General features: G+C 42.3%; 1 protein-coding gene across 6 annotated transcripts in view; it reads right to left on the bottom strand.

Moving 5' to 3' along the window:
• ADGRB1 (adhesion G protein-coupled receptor B1) overlaps positions 1–23591 on the bottom strand; it is a 257067-nt gene that overhangs the window by 48984 nt on the left and 184492 nt on the right. For all 6 annotated transcript variants that reach the window (XM_088531233.1, XM_088531260.1, XM_088531226.1 and 3 more), the window contains exons 19-21: positions 11355–11458; positions 6063–6165; positions 1694–1844 (exon numbers count right to left, since the gene is read on the bottom strand). In XM_088531233.1, the coding sequence (XP_088387359.1) occupies positions 1694–1844; positions 6063–6165; positions 11355–11458 (358 nt within the window). The remainder of the gene's footprint in view (positions 1–1693; positions 1845–6062; positions 6166–11354; positions 11459–23591) is intronic.

The raw sequence follows: 23591 nt of genomic DNA, 5'->3' as shown, positions 1-23591 counted from the left end.
ATTTATCAACCAGCGTATCCTCACTCAGAGATTAGTACATTTTAGCAGCAGATGAAATTATGCTTCTTCATACGTATTTTTTTTTAATCTCTGCAGATCATAACTGCAAATGTTGCCTGTCCCAAATTCTTTTGGTTAATGTGATTATTTGATCCAGCATTTACAAATCAGAATGAAAAACAAAACAAAACAAACAAAAAACCCTTTTTTTCTTTGAAATTACTGAGTAACACAACGTTTATGTATAAACATATGCACAAGCACACACACGCACACACAGACTATGCTTTGCATATAAGTGCTTAGGTTCTTGTGCTACACACAAACACCATATTTCAATACCATGATTTACTTTGTTTTTAGCTGTAAGTAAGGGAAAAAAATGTATGAGTGAGAATCATTCTTAAGCTCTGACACTGTGCTATAAATCCGAAGATGATGCACTCCTTGCTTTTTCAGCAAAACAAAACCCTTCTACCCACAAAGTGGGTATTAATTAATTTAATTAATTAATTAAATTATTCTCCTGTAGCAGAGTACACAGGGAAAGAGAGGCAGATTTGCATGGGTACTTAGTGCTAAATGAGATGGCTTTGATCATGTATGTGCATTTTCCCCTCCTGAACAACGGGTGTCGCAAGAATGCATCTCATAGCAGAATCTGGCCCGAAATGACCTATTTGCACCTTTATTATGCTGATATTAGCAGGCCTATCTTAGCCTCCAGGGGTGGTAGAGCATTTCCCCATCACGGTGCAACCATAGGAAGCAATAAATCTGTTTAGCACCAAGCGTGAATGGGTTAACCAGGTTGGGTTACTCGGGACAGGTAAAACAAAGTAGGCTGTGAAATGATCAGCAGGGCAGAGAAACAGCTTTACCCTAGAGTGCAGGTGCTGGAACGAGGATGGTTCTTGATGTGTCAGAACTAATCACATCACGGCCCTTCACAGGCATCAGAAATATCTTGCCTGGGGTAAAATGCTTGACTTCAGTAGTAAAATGAGACACTAACACAGCTTAGAAGCACAGTGCTTTCTCTCTCTCTCTTTCTTTCTTTCCTTCTACTTTTGCCTGCTCGCTTACGAGCAACTTTTTGTTGCGTTGCTCTTTTATTGTTGCTTTGAAAGTCTAGGTTATGGTTTCTGTTTGTTTTCTACTACAGAATGCATCATTTAAGGCTGATAAATTAAACATACGGAAGAGGCAGAGGGAGAAAAATTAGTTACAAACATCTGCACCCGTCTAATAGTTTATTTGTCTATGGAAGTCCCTGCTGCCATGGAGACAGAATTTCAGAGCTTGCTTCTCTGCAGGTTTCACACTGAAGGAGACACAGAGAAAAAGAGAAAGCAAGAAAGAGAGCTAAAGCAAGGAGATCCCCGCGCACGCTCTCAAACTTTTGGAAAATACAACCCCCCTCTTGTCTCATCTGTTTTGAGTGGTCTTTAGATGGAGCAGACAGAGGTAGAAAGTAAGGCTGAGTTTTGCTCAAGGTATTTTTTAACCATTTCAGCCCTTCTTGATACGCCAAATGGGGTAACCACCTCTGGAGAAATCGTGGTCTATCATACCTGTACCTCTTTGGCATGGGCTCTCCCTGCCTCCCCAGCAAAAGTAAAAGACACATTATAGGGGAAAAAGAGTTTTCCCCCCTACTGGGGGGGCTAATTCCCAGACCCGCAATCCTCACCCCATCCGAGACACAAGAAACGCTTGCGGATGATGCGGTTCCGTAACCGGCCCGTCACGGCCATGTAGGACTGCCAGGCCTCTGTCAGCACCCAGCAGAAAGAGGAGAGGAAGAAGAAGTGCAAGAAAGCTGCCACCAGCGTGCATATCACCTGGAGATAGGAGGAAAGGAGGACATGTGAGAGGAGCAGCAGGCGGAGAGAGCAACTCAGAGGATAGCAGTGGGCAAAGGGAGCTGCTTCCAAACCAGCTTCTGGAAGGAAAGATCACACGAGTGAGAAAATGAAAAGACATTCCAGGAGGAGACCATCTCCCCTGCAAGCTTTGACCTGGCAAAGGACTAAAGCATTTGCTTTATGTGTAAACATTTCATGGAAATCAACAGTATTTTAGCAACAGCTTAAAGATAAGCCCACAGTTAACAATTTTGCAGAGACAATGCTTGAACCTATGTCCTATCCAAGCCCGAAGTGTTTCTTGACTTCAGCAAGACAGACTCATTTTCCAAACAATCAAAACATTGTCACAGTCCTTCCCGAGAGTTATTAAACCTCACGCTAATCTCAGCTCCAAAGGTTTGCGAGTGCTGTGCTGTTTGCAACAGAAATGAAACCAGAGGAAGGTAATTTAGACTGTGTCCCTGCCAGAAAAGGATTGTTCTTTGCAAGAACTAAGCTGTGAAACCATCACTGCTAGTGGATGGTGGGGACTGTATAAACAAAAGATGCAAAGAGTTGTCCATGAGAGTGTAACTAGCAGTAAGGAGGGAGAAAAAATGGAAAAAAGAAAAAAACCCACAATGTTAAAAGGAATTTCATAATGGTGAGTTCTACTACTCCACTTTCCCAAGGGAAACATGGGAAGCTTAAGCCATTTAAAATTAAACTGGGGAAAGTACTAGGAAATTTATTATGAAGAACAATCCTGTAGTGTCAGGGAGATGGACCGGAAAGCTGACAAGCTCTGCTTTGTTTTTAAGTTGTGGAGGCCAAATCTCTTGCTGGTGCAAATTGATGCTGCTCTGTTAACTGCACCAGACCTGTGCTGAATTTTCACCAGCAGAAAATGTGGCCCTGTGAAGCAATAAATTTAAGAACAAAATGATGGAAACAAATTTTAGTGATTGCCAAGAAGTGAGAGCAAACCGATTTTACAAGTGAATCTGGTTTAAAAAAAAAAAAAAAGCATAAGAAACTCAGGGCAGACAAGGCAGGACAGCCCAGAATTTCTCTGCTTTGAGTTATATCAGTATATATGGACTTTGGGTTTATGGTCAATGACCCTTCCTCTTTTTTCATCCATTAGCATCTTTTAACAGAGAGCTATTATACATTTCTTTGTGTGCATGTGATTTTTGCTTTCAATTCATACACTGGAAAAAACTGATGTTTTCAGAGATTGTGAATAAAAGTAGGACAGCATGATGTTTGAGGTAGGAACTGCTGTTTTGTTCCATATTTGTATTTGTATTTGACACCAAAAACCTTTAAACAAGTTCTGGATGACACTTCAGTACAAATAAGACATCTCAATATGATAATTTTAAGTAATTTTTATATTTAAAAAGAAAAATAAAAAAAAGGTGGTTGCTATTCATCAGCCTATACACCGAAGTAAAATAGCAGATTCTTTCAACAATATCATTCAAAAGATTTGAATTTTAGAATTTTTTTTGCGAGGGGACAATTTTAGAAATCATATATCGTATTAATGATTCTACTTGGTTGAGTAGTTTTCCACTGACAAAATTCTGCCCTCTTTACCAGCAATTTGTAAAGAGGAGAGAAAGTCTTTGCTTTCCAATTTTCCACCAGGGACATACATTACATTTTCCAGGCATTTTTACTTAATCAGATATTAATGAGGCAGTTTTGAGGGAAAGGGGAGGAGAAGGAGAACACAGCAAAAAATAAGCACATCTATATTTCATGATTGTGCATATGACTACTTTAAAATCCAGTGGGAGCAAGGGCCTAATTTTATGTACAGAATTGAGACTGTCTTCTCAATTGAGAAATCTTCTCTTGTGGTTTCCCAACCATCCCATGGGGATACTACAGTGAAGGATGGGAGAGAATGATTTTCCACTCATGTCAAACATCAGCCTTCTCTCTGAGACTTCACAGGTGACAACTACTACCAGCCGCTGCTATGTAGATAACCTTCTAGTATGACTGGGTCAATTTTGTGACTTTGACCACAATGTATTTTTCTGTTGACAGAGCTGCTTCTGGCAACTAGACAGGATAAAGCAACCTAGAGGTGGGTGCTGACACGAGCAAGTCACTGAGCAGTGGCCTGCATCTCCCAGGGCACAGCCTTTGTTTTTTGAGCTTCTCAGAAGCCCATTGCCTCAACTTAAAGTCCTGAAATTGGGCTGGGAAATAGGCCATCTCCAGAAAGGGCTGAGCAGGGGGATCTGATGTCTTAAACTGTTGCAGGAAGATCTAGGAGAGCTTGTCAGTCTGTCAAGGCCATTAGCCCTTGTTTTGCTATAAGAGAAGAAATGTGCTCCTTCCAGCACGTAACCATGCCTTTGAGATATGGCCAGTTCATGCAGCATTCATTTCTTTTGTATCATGTTATTGCTGACTGCAATATTTAGCCTTTTCCTAGGCCTTTCATCTTCAAAAAGCTTAGCAAATGCAGGCGTGGAGGCTTGCCTTTGAGGTTACACGGATGGGAATGAAGGGAGAATTTGTCATTTTCAGAGAAGCTAATTCCGTAGAAATTCTCCCAGAGTAGCTGTAATTATAAATCAATCGCCAACATTTTAAGAAGCTCCATTATCAATAATTGAATATGAATAAATTCCTAATTTACACTCTATGGAAGCCTTGATCTCTCCTCCGTATACTTTTCTTTCTCTGTTCCCTGCCAGAGACTGTTTACTAGATGGCTGAGCGGAAATCCAAGAATAACCTTTCTATTTACGGTGTTCCATGCACATTTATATGCAAAGTGCTAATCTGCCTCATGCAATTGCAGTCGGGAGCTTTGAATCCCTGCTAACAGCTCTGATGATGAACAACCAGAGTAAAGTGAGAAAAAGCAAGAGGGAAAACCTAGGCATATAACTCTACTCTGCAGGGGGTAGGGGAGGGTGTAGGCACCCTGCTCCTTTCCTAGGAGGAAGAAAAAGGATCGAATAGGAGGTTCAGCCCTGGCTTACCATGTGTATTATCCAATTTCTTTCTAGGAAAAGTTGCTCCTAGCCCTCCTCTGCTTACAGACACACACTTCTTTGGTCTTCTAACATTTTCTCGACCTCTTCCCCCAAGCAAACCATGCTGGCCATGAAGCACGGACAGCATCTGAATGGCACTTGCTTAATAGGCACAAAGCTCTCTGGCTGCATCTCTCCCCACTTCTCTATATACATGTAACTAAAGAAGCTGTGAAGATGTCTCTAAAACATAACCTAGCCCTGACCTGAAGGGCTCTCGGTATAAACCAAGGATAATGAGTATCTCTGATTCATCAAATCTTCAGGTTCCTCTGTGAAAGAGCTTCTAAAAGTGACTTCATGCTCTGGCTGACGAGGTAGGCTCAAAATAATGGGCAAGTCACTGGTCACTATTGAAGTTAAAACTAATTTGACTTATGAGTGTGATTTTAGCGCTAAGCGCCTTGTCTCAGTTCGCTGTTTAGTAGCGTTTGGATAGTCTGAGTGCTTGGGGAGACAGAAAATGTACAACATGAAAATTCTAATGTTAATCAGTGATTTGTTATTCAAGATGCCAATAGGGAAATTGAAAGTGCTACAGCTGGAGAAAACCCATGCAGGCAATACGCTCTTCTGCTCTGTAATACAGAAAGGAATGCACTCTGCAATTAGTGCACATGGCTTGAAAATGCAGGTTCTCTTCTTGTCTTTATCATTTGAGTCACATACTGAACTGCAGCAAGTCCCTCATGTTCGCTGTGTCTCAGTTCTGCAGTGTGTATGATGGGTCTGGTGCTGTTTCTGCTCCCAAAAGGCTGATCTTTGGAACTATATTTATTAACAAATGACAAGTGCTTGGAGCGTGGATAATGAAAGTTGCTGTCTTTCTTTTCATTTTTGGGGGGGAGAAAATAAAATGGTTAAAGCCCCACAAATAACCATGTTTCTTTACTGTGCCGTGTGCCAGCTAACTCTAGGCAGATAACTCAAAAATATCACATCGGTTTTAATCAAGGCCCTGAGGATGCTGACAAATTATTAAAGAGAGAGTGAAAGAGAAAATTGAAATCTGCCATTCAGTCATGTCTTTAGTCATGTAGCTAAATAACAGATGGAGGAAAAAAGAGGAAGGGTTTCCTGAATAGATCATTTCAGTGCTAAATCAGGGGAAAAGCAAACAAACAAAGTCCAACTAATCTCCTACCTTATTCCGGGTCTGCGTTTGTCCAATCAGAATGAGGGCATTGGAGGAAATGATGGACAGGCAGAAGTTGATAAGAATGACAGAGCGCTCTGAGCGGATATACCTGCAAAAAGAGAAAGGGGGAGGGAGATCCATCCTGTCACAACTTGCATTAAGTTCCTTTGAAAGGTATCAACCGTACACAGGTTGCACTAGGGCAGGTTCTATAAAAGACCACTAAAAGATAGCCCACTTTCTGCAGACTTTGTATGCTGAACAGATAAGAGAAAGGGGAGCGAGCGGGGAAGAGAAGAACCTAAGTGTAGTGGTCAGTCTCTCGTTCCTTGCTTCAATGCCAGAGTTATGTACCTAAGTCAATAAACTAGGGGCCAGCCTGGACCAGCACCTTGTCTCCACAAGAGGTAAACCTGGATGCTTGAGGACCTTTAGTGTATAATTCTAATCAATTCAGGAGCAGCGTCGTTCTTCATCAGCTAGTGATCACCCTGCATCCTGAAGTACAGTGACTGAGTGCACTTGCACTTTTAACCCTTAACACTGCACACACAGATGCTATCCTGATTCATGTATGTCCAAAACATTTCCAAGACATATGGAGTGCTGTAAGTCTTCTGCAGCTCTGCTTACTCAAAAGGGGTCTTGAAAAGCAGCTTAAAAGAAAACATATATGTGCCAATAGAAAGCTTCTCCAAGAGAAGAGTCACAGGCATGCTGGCTATGAAAACAGATTACGAATGCATTCACCTTCATAACAAAGTGTTCGTGATTCAGTGTTTGTGATTTGTTTAAGCCTGTTCCAGAAATAAGAAAGTATTAGTGGCTTCTTTTTCAAAGGGCGACATTTAACAATTTGCCCTGTGGAAAAGTCTTAACACTCCTCAAAACTAGGCCAAATATATAACTGCAGCTATAGGTCTGGGACATTAGGAATCCAAGTTTGGAAGCTGTTGCCTTCAGCACCTTGCAGGAGCAAGTCACTTGTCAGGTCTGATTTGCAGTGAGTTTGTGCCAGACAATTAATTCAAACCACTGGTTATCAGAGGAAAATTTCTTTGAACACACTTTTATGTACCTGATAAAATTAAAGGGAAGGTCCTGACCACACCAGCACTTACACAGGTGAATAATCTTGGTGATTTAGCAAATGCTTTGCCTGAATATGAGCTGAATAAAAAGGAGACTCTTATGCCTGTAGGAATTAGAGATTGACCTATTAACCAAGCGGCTCATCCCTGGAGGCTAATGTTAGGATTATTTTCTTGCAGTATATATCCTGGCATATCAGCTACTTATATTAGGAATTTAATTTTGTCAACCAATTTTTTAAGAGTGAATCTGTCATGGTTTGGCTGCCCGCAGCTGCATTTCTTGCTCAACAATCCTGATGCCTTAGACTTACTGGAGACTGCAAAAATGTGATTTTAACTTCCCTCTGAGTTTTAGATTTAGTTTCAGATAAACCTGAACACTATGAATATGCTTTTCTGGATAAGGAGAATCACCAATGCAATGCTGGAAGCTGGAAGTAGTCTGAACTTGTCCTGGGTCTCTTGGAAACCTGACTTAACAGGAAGTATTGCCTGAAACTCACACCAAACCCATTAATTTAGGCTACTCCTTTGCTGCCACAGGGAAACTCCTTGTGCTCAGCCTCCAAAGCTGGGAAAGACTCTCACTCAAAATGCAGAGAACTTCTGCTCTGGCCTGGGTCTTGAGGAATATGGGGAAATCCTGCACAAACTGAGACAGATGGAGAATGTGGGAAAACCCTGCAATCTGTCTCTCCTTTGCCAAAGCACTCCCTTCTTCTCCACAAGCACTGACTCACTCTCCTGGTCTCTCTCAGTCTGTGCATCTACACGTTCTTCTCCAGCCACTCGCTCATTGTAGTTACTGCACCACAGAGCACCTCAGCATCTTCAATGAAAGCAGTGCTACTGGATTTAATGCAGGGACAAGTCCCACAAGAGCTCGTGGACAAGTGCTAAATCAATATTCAGCCTTGATGGGCAGGGAGTGAGGAAAGCTCACATTGATATCTGTCAGGATGTGGCATTCCTTCGGCCACTGCCAGAGAGAGAGGTCTGCAGCGTCCCACATGCTGACTGCCTGGTGGGAGAAATGGTTCAAGAGCTATTCCAAAGGGAGCATTCATGTCCAGGCTATGGAAACATCACTCTGACTCTGGAGGCTGTTGAACTGTGCCAAGTTCAGTGATGGGAAACACTCATGCAGTGCTACCATGTCAAGGAGTTGCTTGCAAAGACTTCCTGTACAGACCAGAGCTAAGACCCTTCACGTGTTCTAACCTATCAGCAATTCCTATTTCTCCCTCCTTTTCATTTTTCAGAGTTCAACTGGGTAGATCTTTCTCTCTGAACTTGCCTTCCTCTCCACACAAATGGCGGAGCACATGGTCCACATACGGACTGCCTCTTCACATACAGATTGCCTCTCCAGATGTGAGCCAGTCACTGCCCAGAGGTAAGAAGGTCGTTCCATTTCTACAGCCCACTTGGTGACTGCCCTCTCTGTCAAGGCTGCTAATAAGGGCAGAGACGCACCATCTGTGGCAGAGCTTTTGTAACCATCTGTCTCCTGGAAACTGGAGGGAGTCCATGAACAGGCCACCACCAACCGTCAAACAGCCACAGCATCCCGTCTAGAATGAGATTCTGCCAACTTGGCTGCATCTGAAGTGATTGCTTGAATCGAGAAACTCATGCAGGTCACACTGGTGGCTGAGAGGATGTCACTAATAAGCAGCCGCTATTGCGGTTTTGAATGAAAAGAAGAGGGTAAATTCATTTCCTCTCTGATATCCAGAGCTGGGATCACCTCATGCTTCACCCCCTTTCATTTATCATGTTTCTTTCCCTCTCTCCTTTTTTTTTTTTTTCCCCTTCTCTTTCTGCTTCCCATGTATAAACAAACTCTAGCTGGGCAAAACTCTGGGAAATTTTCCAAATTGTCAGCCTCACTGAATCTATTCATTAGAACAGGTTCATATTCAAGCTGAGCCTATGTATACACGCTCCAGATGCCTTTGTCCAAAGGTCTGAATGGGAAATTTCACAGCCAAAGCTCCTCAAAACAGTTGAGTTTCAGTGAGTACTCCCCAGAGAATACCACATGGCTAGGACACTGCTCTGACAAGAAGTTTCTCTCCTGTGCAGTGAAAAAAAAGGCCACTTTTACACAATTCCTGCACTTTAGCCACAACAGCCAGAATAAAACAGCTGATCCAACCTCTGGGAATGCCTCCAGATGCCTGCCTGTAGCTACAAGAATGGATAGATTATATAACACACAGGGCAAAATCAAGCAGGAGCCAAGAGAGAATGTTAACTTCGATATGATGTTCCTGGGATCATTAATAGGATAGCACACTCATGTCCAGCAGCTACGCCTAAGATAAAAAGGGTGCACACTCTGGAGAATGCTCAAGGCTCAGCCATGGGAATGTTGTAAAGTTTAGAAAATATAAAACATGATTTACAGATAAGAAATGACACTAACTCAGCCCACCCAAGAGAAAGTCCTGAGATGGCTTGATCATGGTTTCCTGATATATTTCCACAAAGAAGATACTTCCTAGGACAGACAGCTCTTTAAGCAAAATATATCTGATCTCAGGATCACTTGGAAATACATGTCCATCTTTGGCTAGCTCAGAAATTCCCAGTCAAGTGTCTCATAAAAGTCCCATTCATGCTGAATTTGCCTCAGATCATTTTGGGCATAAACATTAGTCAATGTCTGGAATTAGGAACTAAAAAGGGCATATTTTTAAGCAGGGACAGTAACTAACTTTCCTGTCCTCATTCCAAAATAATCCAACATGCTCCAAACATAAAGCAAAAATCTAATCCAACTAATGTCTGAACTTAAGTTTTCTGATCCTGAATGTGTTTCTGATAAGAAAGTGAGTATATGTCTGTAATAAATGACCACCAGACTATCTGGCTTTTCACTCCTCTCATCTGAATTTTCACTTGATCCTGATGCCAGTGGAACTGAAATTCACCACCCCAACAAAAACAAATGCCTACCCTGCCCGACGAAAACCAGGAGAGGAAAAGCACCTGCACAGATCCTGGGATACCACAGCTGCAGAAAAACTTTAGTTCCAGTTAAATGTTATTATGACTAGTCCTTACCTCAGAGCACTCGCTATAGTTAACATGCCATTATGCCCTGCCAACAAAAAGATGCATTTTTTTTCCCATCTTTTCTGTTTTTTTTTCTTTCTTCTTTTTCTGCCTCCATCAAATGGTAGGAAAAGTGATCTTGACTCACAACCCAGAGATGAACCTACTCTTTCCTCCCTACTAAGAAGAAAAACCTGACAAAATAAGAGCTGACTCAGACTGATCTCAGAAAAGGGTCACCAGTAAGTTCGTAAAAGCATATTCTCTGTAGCCATTGCATTTCAATTTCACAGTAATTCAAATAGTTTGGGTTTTCTCTATTTCATTTAGCTTGGAGTCATGAAGCTCTCACGATGTTTTTCATGGGTTTAGGCAAGGCTCAGATCTCTGTAGTACAAACTCAAGCCTTATTTAAGCCTGTACAGAGAGAGATCCCACAAGCACCTGCGATTCTCAGGGCTTCAACAGTCCACTAAAAGGGCTTGGGCTGGTGTTGACTCTTGTTCAAACAAACTTTGCTAATAAATCACTTCAGCCTTTGCAAATTATGCAACTATTTGCATGGTTGCAACTGACTGCTGATTGTAGGTGTATGGGAGTTCTCTGCAAGAGGAAATAGTGAAGAATCCCTCATGCCTTTGAAGCTCAAGGCAGAATGTAGCTAAGTGATTTGAGAGCTAGTTACACTGTAAGATTTAACATCCTTAAACTCCTGGAAATTGTTGTCAGTTCTTCAGGCCAAATATTTTCATAAAAAGTCTTCAATCCTTTGATTTTATCAGAGATCTAACGCGGAATACCTTGAAGCAACCTGTCTGTCAGAAGGCAATGAGTGTCCGCCTCTTTCCTGGGGTATATGAAGGCGTCTAAAACAGCATGCAGGTTTTGAAAATGGAACAGTGTGACTACAAGGGGTCAAGGCACTAACTTCACTGTACTAATTTCTCTGGTACTAAAAGGACAGGATAAAGCCAACTAAGCCACCACGATGACTCTCTGCAGTACACACTCATTACAAAACAGTCTGTCCTCAGGCACCAAGCACCTAAAAGAGGAGAATAAAACCTGTGGGATCCAGCTAGATCAAGAGACAGTTGCCTTTTTTTTTTCCCAAAAGAAGAAAGAAGAATGAATGTCGTACCTCCAAACAGAGACATAAATGATAATCAACAGCAAAAGTGTCAGCGAAGATACTCCACAGCCTACAATTAACGTGACAGAAGGGACCAGCACCTTTTCCATGTTCTGAAAGAGAGAAAATAAGACGTTAAAAGAAAGAAAGAAAGAAAGAAAGAAAGAAAGAAAGAAAGAAAGAAAGAAAGAAAGAAAGAAAGAAAGAAAGAAAGAAAGAAAGAAAGAAAGAAAGAAAGAAAGAAAGAAAGAAAGAAAGAAAGAAAGAAAGAAAGAAAGGGAGAGAAAGAGAGAGAGAGAGAAAAGGGAGGGAGGGAGGGAGGGAGGGAGGGAGGGAGGGAAGGAAGGAAAAGAAAATGAAAGGAGGAAAGAAGGAAAGAAAGTTAGATTAGCAAATGCTACCAGCTCAATTTCAGGGCAATGACTTTCCTCCTAATTGTGTGTCAAATCACCTGACCTTCATGTCACCATGAACATGCAAATAAAGAAAATATAAGGCCAGATTATATCTCTGGTTGATCCAGCCTTTCTTTGGTCCTGATTCTGCTTTTGTACACATCAGAGTTAAGGTAACAACTGTGATACTCTTGGCAAGATAGGTGCAAAAAGTGCAGGTTGTGTGAGGAAGATCAGGTCCTTCATATCCAGTGTGGAACTTCTGGGATAATTAATGAGGCATCAGTAGAAGGCAGTGCCCACATTAGGACAATTACAAATGAGCTCCTCTGAGAATGGCTGTCACTGAAGCTTGGAGGATGAAAAGGTGAAAATCTTCCACTGACTGCAAATATCCATCTGGCAAGGGAGGAGATGAAGCAAGCAAAGAAAAAAAAATATATAAACATCCTCCTTGGAACCCAGCATTCAGTCATATTATCCATCACTTCACCACTCTCACTCCATCACTTCATCAGTCTTTCACTACTGCATAGGGCATTTATTGAGATGCAGGGCCCTGGGAGGAAAGGCAGCTGTGGAACGATCCTCTTTTGCTGCCTGAAAACAAAGAATTTGCTGGTCATCAGCCTTTGCAATGTCAAGAACCACCACCCTCTTCCAATCTAGGTCTCTTCATCTGGGGGCTAAACTCCCCCTACTATTAGAGTATCTGGGGCCTAATTGTTTTTCTCTGCTTCAGGCTTTTTATCCAGCATGTTCCTCATCCACATCAATGATATCTGCTGGCTTGAACACAGAGAAGCAGAGACGCACAGTGCGGGCGATATAAGAGAAGCTTCTATTTAGAGTGATTATGCAGCATGCAGAGGTGTGGGAGTACAGTCAAGGTTGTTATTAGATTGGCACAGTATCAACACCTATTGCTAGAGCTTTGGAGATGAGACAGCTTCTGACATAGCAAGGGCTTGGCATAGTGGGAAAAAAAATGCAATTATGCATGAATTTGGGAGTGGAATAGGCAATCCTCTAAAGACTTGTCCACACCATTTTGTTGGCAGAGATGAGGTTGCTCAACATGAACTTCCAATCAACAGGAAGTCATGAATCTGAGGCTACTTCAGCACTGTTCCAGGCTACTAAGCCTTCTGTAAAGCAAAATATATTAGGTAAGGCTCAGCATTATGCTTATATGACTTCTGGCCAGTTTGACGCATAGGCAAAGCAAGCATGTGTCCATTGCAAAGTATTTGATACTCCAGGCCAACCGTCAGTGCAGATTTGCTCCACAGTGCCCACCATGAATGAAAAAAATAAATCTGGATAGCATGGAATTTGAACTGAACTGTCCCTGAAGTTTGAAAAGGCTTGGTAGAATCTTCCTTGTGTTCTTTGACCAAGGGCATTTCCCACATTTTGAATATCATTGTCGAAATTAATGAAGAACATAACTTCCACAATATTGTTGCAGCGAACCTCACAAGAGTTATTGGGAAGGTTGGCCTAAGAGCTTAAAGGATCTGAGACAAAATTTAGAGATGCATTCAAAGTTATGAATGTCCAACTGGGGCTATATACCCAGAGGAGTATAGGCAGATTCAAGGTCTTTTACTCTCAGCCAACCAGATAAAAATTAGCCACAGGCTGGAAGCCAAGCAGTATTTTGGTGTGATGTGGCTCTGTGAAATAGGTAGCTTGGGATGGGCTGACCCCCACCACCACCCCCAATCCAGGGTTTGGATTGCAAGCCTAATTCAACTTACTGAAGTTTTAAGACTCAATTTCAGGCAATATCTTAATAGAAGAACAGCACTGAGCCTCACAGATCCAGCAAGGACGTGTATCTATCCACACCTACAGCTTCCTGAAATGTTCTGGGATGCTTCAGCTCGCACACTGATTCTTACTCTCCACTTCTATGGAGACTTGGATCACTGAAATTTTAACATCAACTCATGTGTTTCCATTCCTGCCCAAAGCATTTACTTCTGCCAAATATTTGTCGAAGATCAGAAGCAGTTTTTCAGGAACTAGGTAAACACAAAGAAAAAAAATCAAAGAAAATATCAACATTTCAGTACATTTTCCATCAAAAAAAAAAAAAAAGAAAGAAACTGGACACATTCCAGATGCTCTGAGCATTGAAATGTTGCATTCTTCTGCTTACAAAATGAAATAAGGACAGGGCCTTCTTCTGGGAACAGAACTATCTAGTTCAGTCAGATACCAGTTTCGGAAATGGCAGAAATGGATGCAGTCTCCTACACTAAACCAGATTTCTCCCTTTCACCCTATGCTTTATTCCCACCCTCGCTACAGAACACAATTCCCACGTTAAAAATATAGGTTTGTGATAAAGGCATCGGGAAGCACAAGCTCCTCAGACAGGGGTTGCTTCCTGCTCGTTCACTCCAAACTCACTTCAACCCTTTTTTTCTCTTGCTGCTCCCTGCCTTGGGCTATACGAGTTCACATCACACACAGGCAAATGGTGGCCTGCGATGAGCATCAATTGTGACATTTGATTTAAGTAGGTCTCGTTTCATCATGACTCTTCATGGGTAACTGGATAAAAGTGGGGGAGGAGCTCTATTAAAGCAAAAAATTAAATATATAACTCAGTTTAAACCATCTGAGAGCAACTGAAGAAACAGAATTTGGATTTCACTAGATAAGTAAGCTGCATCCCTATATTCTCAACACAGTAACACAAGCTCTCCTTCCCTTCATACCCTCTCCAACCTCCCTCCCTCCTCCAACACTACCTCAAATTCTTTCACCCTCTTCCCTATCCCCTTTCCTACATTAGGCACAACCCTTTCATAAATCCTCCATCAGTTAAGCCAGAGTTTGGGTGCACTGGACAGTTCCTGGGTCAGCTGCTGGCTAGCCAAGCTGTAAACAAAATGCCAATCCCACAGCTGGCAATCCAGATGGGCAGGTAGCTCATCTGCTACTGCTCATATCTATTTGCAGCTCCTTTCTCAGAAAAAAAAAAAACCCTCTAATCTGCCCTCCCTCCTTCACCCTTTTGCAGAAACAGTGACCAGTATCTGAGGAAACACAATGAAACTCATCATCTCTCCCTACAGAAAAGGAAGAGCTGGTCCAGTCCTGATGAGTTTCCATTGGCATCAACAGGGTGGGTAATTGTAGAACACACTGGCTGCAATAAGAATATGAGATCATTGCTCTGGGAATGGGATGTCCTAAAGGATTAGGCCCACAAATGTGGGGATTCTGTTTGCTTTCTTTGCTATGAAGTTTCTTTCTGCTTCGTTCTTCCCATATCCCTCTTCCAGTTGTCTCCCTTTGGCAAAAGAAGCATTTGTTTTATTTCTTCTGACTAAACTCTGACAGAAGGGGTTGGACACTGCAGGGTTTGCACTTTGCAAGAAAAAAAAAATCCTTGGAAAAAAGGAAATGAGAAAGGTTGGTTTGAAAAGAAATAGTAATACTAGCAGAATGACAGCAAGGCTACAATGACTTCTATCAAGATACACGAGACAGCAGTCCTATGTGAGTTTACTAGCATCACAACTGAGGAACAAATTGGCTGTTGCCAAAGGACAGGCTAGGAAAAGGGTCTCCCTCTTGGTGGAGATGGTCCCAAATGGCCCAGACTCTACCCACTTCCCGGTGGCTACTGATGGGTGTCATCTGGAAGCATCCTGAAACGTGACTATGTCCCTGTGACACTAGGGGACCTTTGCCTGGACAGCACAAAAGCATAAGAGGTTTTTCTGAGTCAGAAGTCCTGCAAATCTGTCATCGAGCAGGACAAGGGAGGAGGGAAGCAATCAATGACATCAGCTGGCATGGAAATAACGAGTACTATGCCTGGGGCTGTTTGCTGTCCTGCCACCTCATCTCTCTGCCTAGCAGGGCAGAAGGACACTCCTCTTTTTTATTTCCCTTTGCTTTCATCTTATTCTTGGCTTCTATTTCCCTTCTCTTCTCCATTTTCTCTTTATCTTCCTTTCCCTAGCCACTATTCAGGACATATTCTGTTTTTTGATTCTTGCTGTTAATCTCTCTTCAGCTCTTCCCCCTTCACATGTTCTGTATTTTTCTGTGTCTCTTAGTTTTTGTACAACACTGTGAAAATTGACTTCATCTGAGTCATGCTTGTTCCACTACCCTGCTCTGGCTCCAGGGTCAAACAGGCTCCAATTAGAACAAAGTCAAAAAATGGTATTTCTTAATGCCACACAGTTTGCCTAAGACCTTACAATCACACTGTTCTTTCTGCTTTTTCTATCCTCAATACTGAGTAAAGCTGAGTAAACTCCTTGTAGGGACATCACACTAATAAAGTCACTGCAAAAAACAAACAAACAAACAAACAAAACTATTTATTTTGCTTCAAAATTAAACACAAATAGACAGGTTTGGAATTTGGGGTTCATACCAGTGAGACTCATTCTACTATTCTGAAAAAAAAGAGTCAGATCAGGAGATATATTTTAATTCAAGAATTGCTCAGAAACATTGGGTTTTGTTGTGCCATTGGACTAATGGCTATTCACAGTTTCTTAAGCTATATTGTATTGATTCTGTTCCTGGTTGGATAACTCTTTTCAAAGCAGAAAGCCAGAAAAGAGTCATTAAAATTGTCAGAAAATAATGCTTACATCAGTACTTAAAAAAGTAAACACTTTGTGAACAAAGGAGTATATGTCCATTTTATAAGAAAATGACCCAGAAGTGCTGAATGACTATGAAGTGGATGTGCTCTTCTCATCTGCCACGAACCTCCTGAACGTGTTTTACCCCCAGTTGGTTGGAGTCTGAATTTCTTGTTCAGGCTTGGGCCCTTTGAAATATCCTGGCAGTGTAAAGGCAACAAAAAGCAGGTGTAAATCTAATCCCAAGCTTTCAGTGCAATGCATTTATAGTGCTTTTTTCCAGCTGAGTCGATGAGCTGAGCATTGTTTGCACACCCGCTTCCAGCTCCCATCAGCTGCAAGGCAAAAGGGAAGAAAGCTTCATTTGCTCTATTTTGTCATCTACTATACCACAGTCTACAAGTTGCCCATGGCCAGTTGAAGAAGCTCAGCTGTGGGATAGTAACTGTTTTAGGCTCTCTTCTAATTGATTCCTTTTGTATTTGAGTCTTAATTTGCTTCCGCTCTAAGGCTCTATTTCTGAAAAATTGCTATCACAATACAATTATATGTGTATATATATTTATAAATACACCTGCCATGATGCTCTACCCCACCTGAGCACAACTACTGAACCAAAGGGCCAGCATCTGCCCCAATGGGGAGGCAATCCAGGTTTTCCTTTTAGGATCTTATACAGTATCTTACAGGGCATTTGGTATTGCCTGAACAACACTAAGAAACCTTAATCTGAGTGAGGGGTGGCTCTTTATGCCACCTCTTAGTCATCAATATTGCTGCTGATGAGCGTGTCCACCTCTGAGGGCTCAGCAGAGCTAGCAGGAGCCAAGCCTTGGACTTGCCAACAGAACGGGCAGATGCGAGGCAAGCACATGCAGAGTGGATCTGTTGAATAAGCAGGTGCTGCTTTTCCCCTGTCACTCTTCGGAACATCACTCAGTGTTTAATGGAATTAGGACTGACATCCAGCCATCCTGTCACACTGGGGCATGCCAGTTGCTAAAGCCTGCAGTGAAATTCTTGGTATAGATAGAGCTTCTAAAGGGAAAGCTCAGTTTCCACTCCTGGAACAGGCATTCCTTGCGCTTCCTAATTACCGCGGTCTCTTGCAGCCCCACAGACATTTCAACCTATCCTACCAGAGGACAGAATCCAAAGGTACGCACCAACACCAATCCTAAGAGGAAAGGGGAGAGAGGAGAAGCAGGGAAATCTTTGGATGAAAATCCCTCAGCAATGTCATTAATAAATATTCTCTTTGCAACCTTTTCCTGGGGCAAGGGGCATTCTCCTCAGCTCAACTCATCTCAAAGCAGGTTCGAAGGATTAGTACCTTCCTGTGTTTCCTTTGTACCATAACTATAGGCTCCTCATGTCACAGCTAATAGTCACCAATTATTGGAAATGTTCTTGTGGAGCTGAGGGTCCCTTTTATATAATTTGGCTAGTCGAACAGGCAATTCCACATAATTACAGAAATCACCCAGAGAGACATCTTAATGTGCCACTGTTTATTAACAACTGCTAGCTCTTCACTCTGCATTGGATCCACTCTCAAGACAAAACATGGCAATTTGTGTTCAGTAAACTGCTTTGATAACGCTCTCAGGGCTGAGGAGTGGTCACAGAGATGTTCCTTAATAAGAATTGTCAGGAAGATTTCCTTCAGTCTGGCTGAGAATCACAGGAGTTGAAAGGAGGAACGGAGTGTGCCTTCTCTACCTGTCAGTCCTCACCACGGCCATCAGCTCTGTCCTTGTCTCTGAACTGCCGGGCTGTGCTCTTAGGGTCTCCACTTGTAGTCCTGACATCAAGGAAAGCTGAATTGGGCCCATATGGATCCCTAGGACCGTTCTTTTCCAACTCAGCTACCTGTTCCCAAACATTTCTGATAAACAGCTCGCTGTCATTGGGTAAAATATACAGGTATTAGACACCTCCTTCCTTTTCCCATGGCACTCTGCCTGGCCCAATGTTTGCAAAGCTTGCTCAACCCATCTACTTTAAATTAAAAACACTGGCCTTAACTTCTCAGGGGCCTACTTTGAACCCCTGGAAATGGAATAGAATAATACCACTTTTTCTCTCTCTTCCAGAGCTTAATTCAGCTTAGATCTCTTGATATTTGTAAATGCCTTAGGGGATCCTTAGGGCTACATCAGGACAATCAAGCTCTAGTATCACAGTCTCTGTTGTGTGTACGAAAATGTGGTGGTATGGAGAAGAGAGAGCAGAGAGCTTTTGGCTTAACTGTTTGTTAGCTGGCGAGCCAGAGTGCCTACTTCTTATATCCTTGTACCTATTCCTTTTACCCTTGCTTTTTATGTATACTATAAGTCTTTTCATTCCAAACTTTTCCTTTGAAGTATATTTTATAGAGAAAAATAGAACCATTTTCCAAAAGTTGATAATAACTAAAATGTCCTATCACTTTATGGCCATGCACTCTTTTCTTTACAGACGTCTGAAGCCAAAGTGGACCTTGAACTATAGACACATGCTCTGAGTTTAACTACATTAAAAAATGAGCTTCCTTTAGCTCTCCTCAGTACTTGGGACTGTCCCTTCCCTCTACAACACAGAGGATGACCAAGCCAAAGTAGGTAATTAATTGGCATGCCAGTGCTTGCATTAACCATCTTGGCCTGGTTTCACAATGTGTGCACTCAGCTTTACCAACTTTATAGCAGAGGCACTCAGCACTTTGAAGCAAAATGTGGTAAGACTTCTACAAAGTTAAATAAAATAAGACCATGGCAGACTAGGAATGGAAAACAAGGAGGGGAATCCAGACTGTGTTTATCCTGATTTAAGCAGTGCCTTGGTTTCATGCCAAGAGACAGTATTTCACCAAACTCTTCCAAAACAACCCGCTGTTTGTTATACTCTAAGTGTTATGTTGGTGAGCAATGCCAGACCAACGGCTCTCCCTACAGCACGGGCAATGCTCGCTTTGCCTGAATTTGTGCCCTCAGAGAGATCAGACCGAGGAATGGGAGAACATATAACACCATGCAAATGGTCTAAAACGGCTCTTAAAACCTACCTTATTCATGACTTTAATTACGGCATATAGCTACAATTCCCCTCCCCTAAAAGCCAGAAATAGTTTCTCCTCTTTCACAGTTCAAACACTGAAGACCTCTACCCATGTTAGGGCTAGATTTGAACCAAAAACCTCATCTCCAGCTCATTATCCCTCCTCCAAGGCTTTCAAGGCCTCATGGGCTAGAGTTCACCTTCGAAAAAGAGAGATTTCAGCCATTTAACAGCCGATCTGATCAGTGGGTGTCCCACAGATGCTGTATGCCATGATGATGATGATGACAGATTTATTTTAGCTGCAATCTCAAGTGCCCATGTGATCAGGCATGTTTCTGCCCACCCAGCAAAGCACACAAAATTGTACAGGCGCAGTTGATTACTGGAGAGTCTCATTTTTCTCTATAGGGGACACTGATCTCAAAGTGGAATTAAAGGAATAAGATTCTGGCCCTGATGCTCATCTCATTCACAGCTGAGAGGCTGAGAAGTAAAACTGAGACAGTCCCTAGCTTTACAAGAGCACCACATTGACATAAACAAGATTAAAATTGGCCCCAGCAGTACGATAGTCCCCGTCTGGGTGATGACTGACATGATTGTCATATTTAAAGGAGGAAAAAGAACAATTTGTCATGAAAAAATGAGAGCATTTCCCTGCTTATGGAAGATGAGCAGCATCATTTTGCTTTCCTAGATTTATTGAATATATTTTATATATCCTTCTGGTTAGTAGGGCCAGATTCTAAGCAGTCCACTTTACATGCAGAGTTAGTTTTGACTGAACACTACTATGAACAATTTCCTGGTAGCCCAAACTTTTACGGGCAAACTTTTACGGGCAAACTTTTACAAGTTTGGGCCTCAGATACTCATAACTGCAAATCTAACATTTGTTTTCCATGTGCATTGCCTGTTTTTTTCTCTAAAATACCATTAAAAATGGCATTAAAATGCCAAAATCTCGTCCATAAATTTATCCACTCGCCTATTCACAGATAGCAAAAACATTAAGAGCATAAGTCTTTCAGAAACTAATTCATTTTTTTTTAAAGGAGTAGACATTTCTTGCTAAAAAAAAAAATAATAGTGACTTAATTTCCATGTCTCATTGCATGGCAATTCAAGGGCAACCTAAGCCATTAGGCAGGGCACAAGAGGACTCAGTGGTCTGCCAAAATTACCTAAAAAGGCTTTTCTAGGCTTAAAGTCTATAAAGAAAGAGGGGAGCGGGATAACACTAGAAAGTCAGACAACACACTAAACAGATCAACCATCTCCCTGTTCTCTAGGGCTTCAAATAAAACTTGGTTAGACCCTAAAGTATTTTGTAAAGGCAAATAATCTCAGTTAGCTCTGGCACGTTAACTCCCACCCTTGATGAGGCCATGAAACCAGCCTCCATCACCCACTTGTTACCATTTTCAAACAAGCACCTTTGTGATGTCTCCCACGCTGTCCTCTGCTTTGGGAGAAGTCTCCCCCAAACATCTAGAAAGCAATCTCGTGTTTTTTCTTTAAACCTCCTCTTTAAAATCCTGCTTGTTGCAATGCCTACAAAAAAAATTAAAAAATAAATCTTGACAAGGGCAGATGTGCTCTGACTTTCTGCAGAGTGTGATGACTAATGCCCTCACTTTGTTTACATGTGTCCTACACCTTTCTATAGCCAGACATTGTCTTTTTTTTTTCTTGTTATTTCAACTGGAAGCTATTTTGGGCTGATTTTCTGGCCTGATCAGCACTATACAACGATGAAGTCCTGCTCCACAGCTAAGATTCCCAGCTGACTCAATGGACAAAAGAACATCTCATAAAGTAACAGCAGATTGACAGTTATAGCTGGATCCTGTAAGCAGGCAAGCTGGACTGTCCATTTGTTGGTCCTGGTCTTCTAGTCTGAAAATCCCTTTTTTAAACATGTGTCCTAATCCATCAAGGCTTCCCTTCCAGGCTTCATCCTGTTCTACTCCTCAGTGTGTTTATGCCAAACCTCTGCCATACTAATCTCCGTTATACAGCAAGAAGCAGATATAAAGGTGATCTTCTACACAGGAATTGCAGACGAGAGGGTGGGAAGAGATATGAAGAGCTCATTTCACCCTTTTGCCTGTCTCAAAGTTATATAAACCGTTTCCAGCCTGCTCTACAAAGCCTCCACTGACGGAGATTCTCAGTGCTTTACTATCCTTGCAGCTGGAATGTTTTCCCTTGTGTCTAAATTAAATCTCTCTCACTGCAATTCAAGTCTGATCCCCAGCAGACACAGCAAGCAGATTGCTCCCTTCCTTTCCTCAGCTACCTTGCACCCATTGATAGACTATTTTCCTCCTTCCTCTTGGCCTCTTCTCCTTGAGGAACAGCTCGAACTCTCTTGCAGAGCTCACCTCTCAATTAGTGTGGAGATACTGTTGCCAAATGGTACGACATAAACCCCCTTCCCAAACACATAAAAACACATATATTTTCACACATCGGCCTGGGCTGATGTTGTGCCAACCACCCTGCTTTAACATAGAGAAAAGCCTCCTCGGGAAGCACTGCTCACCCCCTTCTTCCACATTTTTGGCCCCGGATGCTCAAATCTATATATTTTGTCCGGGTCTGACAACTGTTTTCCAAGCGCTTAAGAAACTGGAAAGGAAATGGGGAAGACTCGGGTGGCCTGGCTTAAATCCACACCTCCTTTAACAGAGCAGCAAGCCAGGAGCGGGTAATAGGGCAGCTGTCACACTTGCTAAGCTGCCTTTACGGCAGCAAGACATTACACACTGCAAACTCGAAATAAGCATCAAAACCCTTAGCAGCCCCTGGACATACAGTTTCCCAGCTGCACAGAGTGAGTGCGTGGGATGAAGACCAGAGACTAACCTCAGTCCTCATATTGCTCCTGGGGTCACTTGGTTAATGTCAGTGCTGGTTTTGCCCTTGCACCAAAGGGTAGATTTGACTCAATATTACTCATGCTGAAGCAGTGAATCCCACAATGTTTTTAAGCTCCCAGCACTTGATCACGCTCCTCTCCCACGTTCCCTTCAGATAAAGAGATACAGAATGATGCAGCATTTGCCTGCAGAAGAGTCACTGCCAGTGCTGTGCAGAACTCCCTGGTTTTGGCTCGCAGGGATGAGCCGCGGACCTGTCGTGTGTTGGAATCCCTCCTGAAGTTTCATTCTGAGCAAAAGACCTGAACGAATCCACAACATTAAGTGGAAACTCAGCAGAGAAAGTTCTCAGCTGTGAATACCTACCAAGATACACGCTAGATCTACAGGGAGCTGCATCTGCAGGCAGCTGCCGAGGAAGTGGGACGCTGCGCTGACTGCTTATTATGCTGAGCTAAATCCTTCTATTATTACCTTGTGTGCTACCTGTCTTCCTTTGATGTATTCAACTCTTGTCTCTCCTGGAAGCATAGCACTGAAAGGGGTTTCCTATCACTCCTGTCTCCAATTCCTTACCTACATTTGCTCACACACCAATCGGCTGCTTTGCTAATGGGATTCTCTCTTAGTTAACTGTGCATGGCGCACAGCAAATGCCAATCTTCATTCTCATCTCTCACCTTAATAATAAACCCAGCATTTCTCCTCTGCTGTACTGCCAGGCCTCTTAGTATTCCTTTTCTTCTATAAAATCAATATAGATCATCTGTAAACTGACTCCAAGTTCTCTCAAAACTCAGATCAGGATAAGCCCAGATTCACTCAGCACAAGAGCCAGCTCACTGCTCCTAAATACCTCTCAAACCTGGTCTGAAAGCCAAAACCATTAGAAGTATATCCCCTAATTTGCCTTTAATTTCCATGTGGATTTAAAAAGAAAATAGAAGGAAAAAAAAAAACAGGAAGAAACTATCAGAGCAGTCAGTGAGCACATTCGAGCAAAAATCAACAGCATAAAGTAAACCTGTGCTTCTCTCAACCAAGTGCTCAGATCACTTTGAATTAGCAAATACTGAGGCAATACACACTGACAGACTTCAAGACAGCAACGACAAAGCAGCATGTAACAGAGCAGGTGATTTCCAGTGATTTGACACTATAAGATTACAACTCAGCCTCTCCACTAAGAGCCCAAATCTGAAAAGCAATGCAATTCTCCTGAGAAGAAGCTGAATTGGGGTTTGGCCAATTTGGCCATCCAAGAGCACCAGTGTTCCTCTCTTCGTCCTAATCGTA

Source organism: Tinamus guttatus, unplaced genomic scaffold (genome assembly GCF_059628265.1).
Source record: "Tinamus guttatus ecotype Peru unplaced genomic scaffold, ASM5962826v1 Tinamus_guttatus_pri_ptg000032l, whole genome shotgun sequence".
Taxonomy (NCBI): Eukaryota; Metazoa; Chordata; class Aves; order Tinamiformes; family Tinamidae; genus Tinamus; species Tinamus guttatus.
Note: the sequence above shows the minus strand (reverse complement) of the source record. Positions and strands in the feature narration are given on the sequence as shown.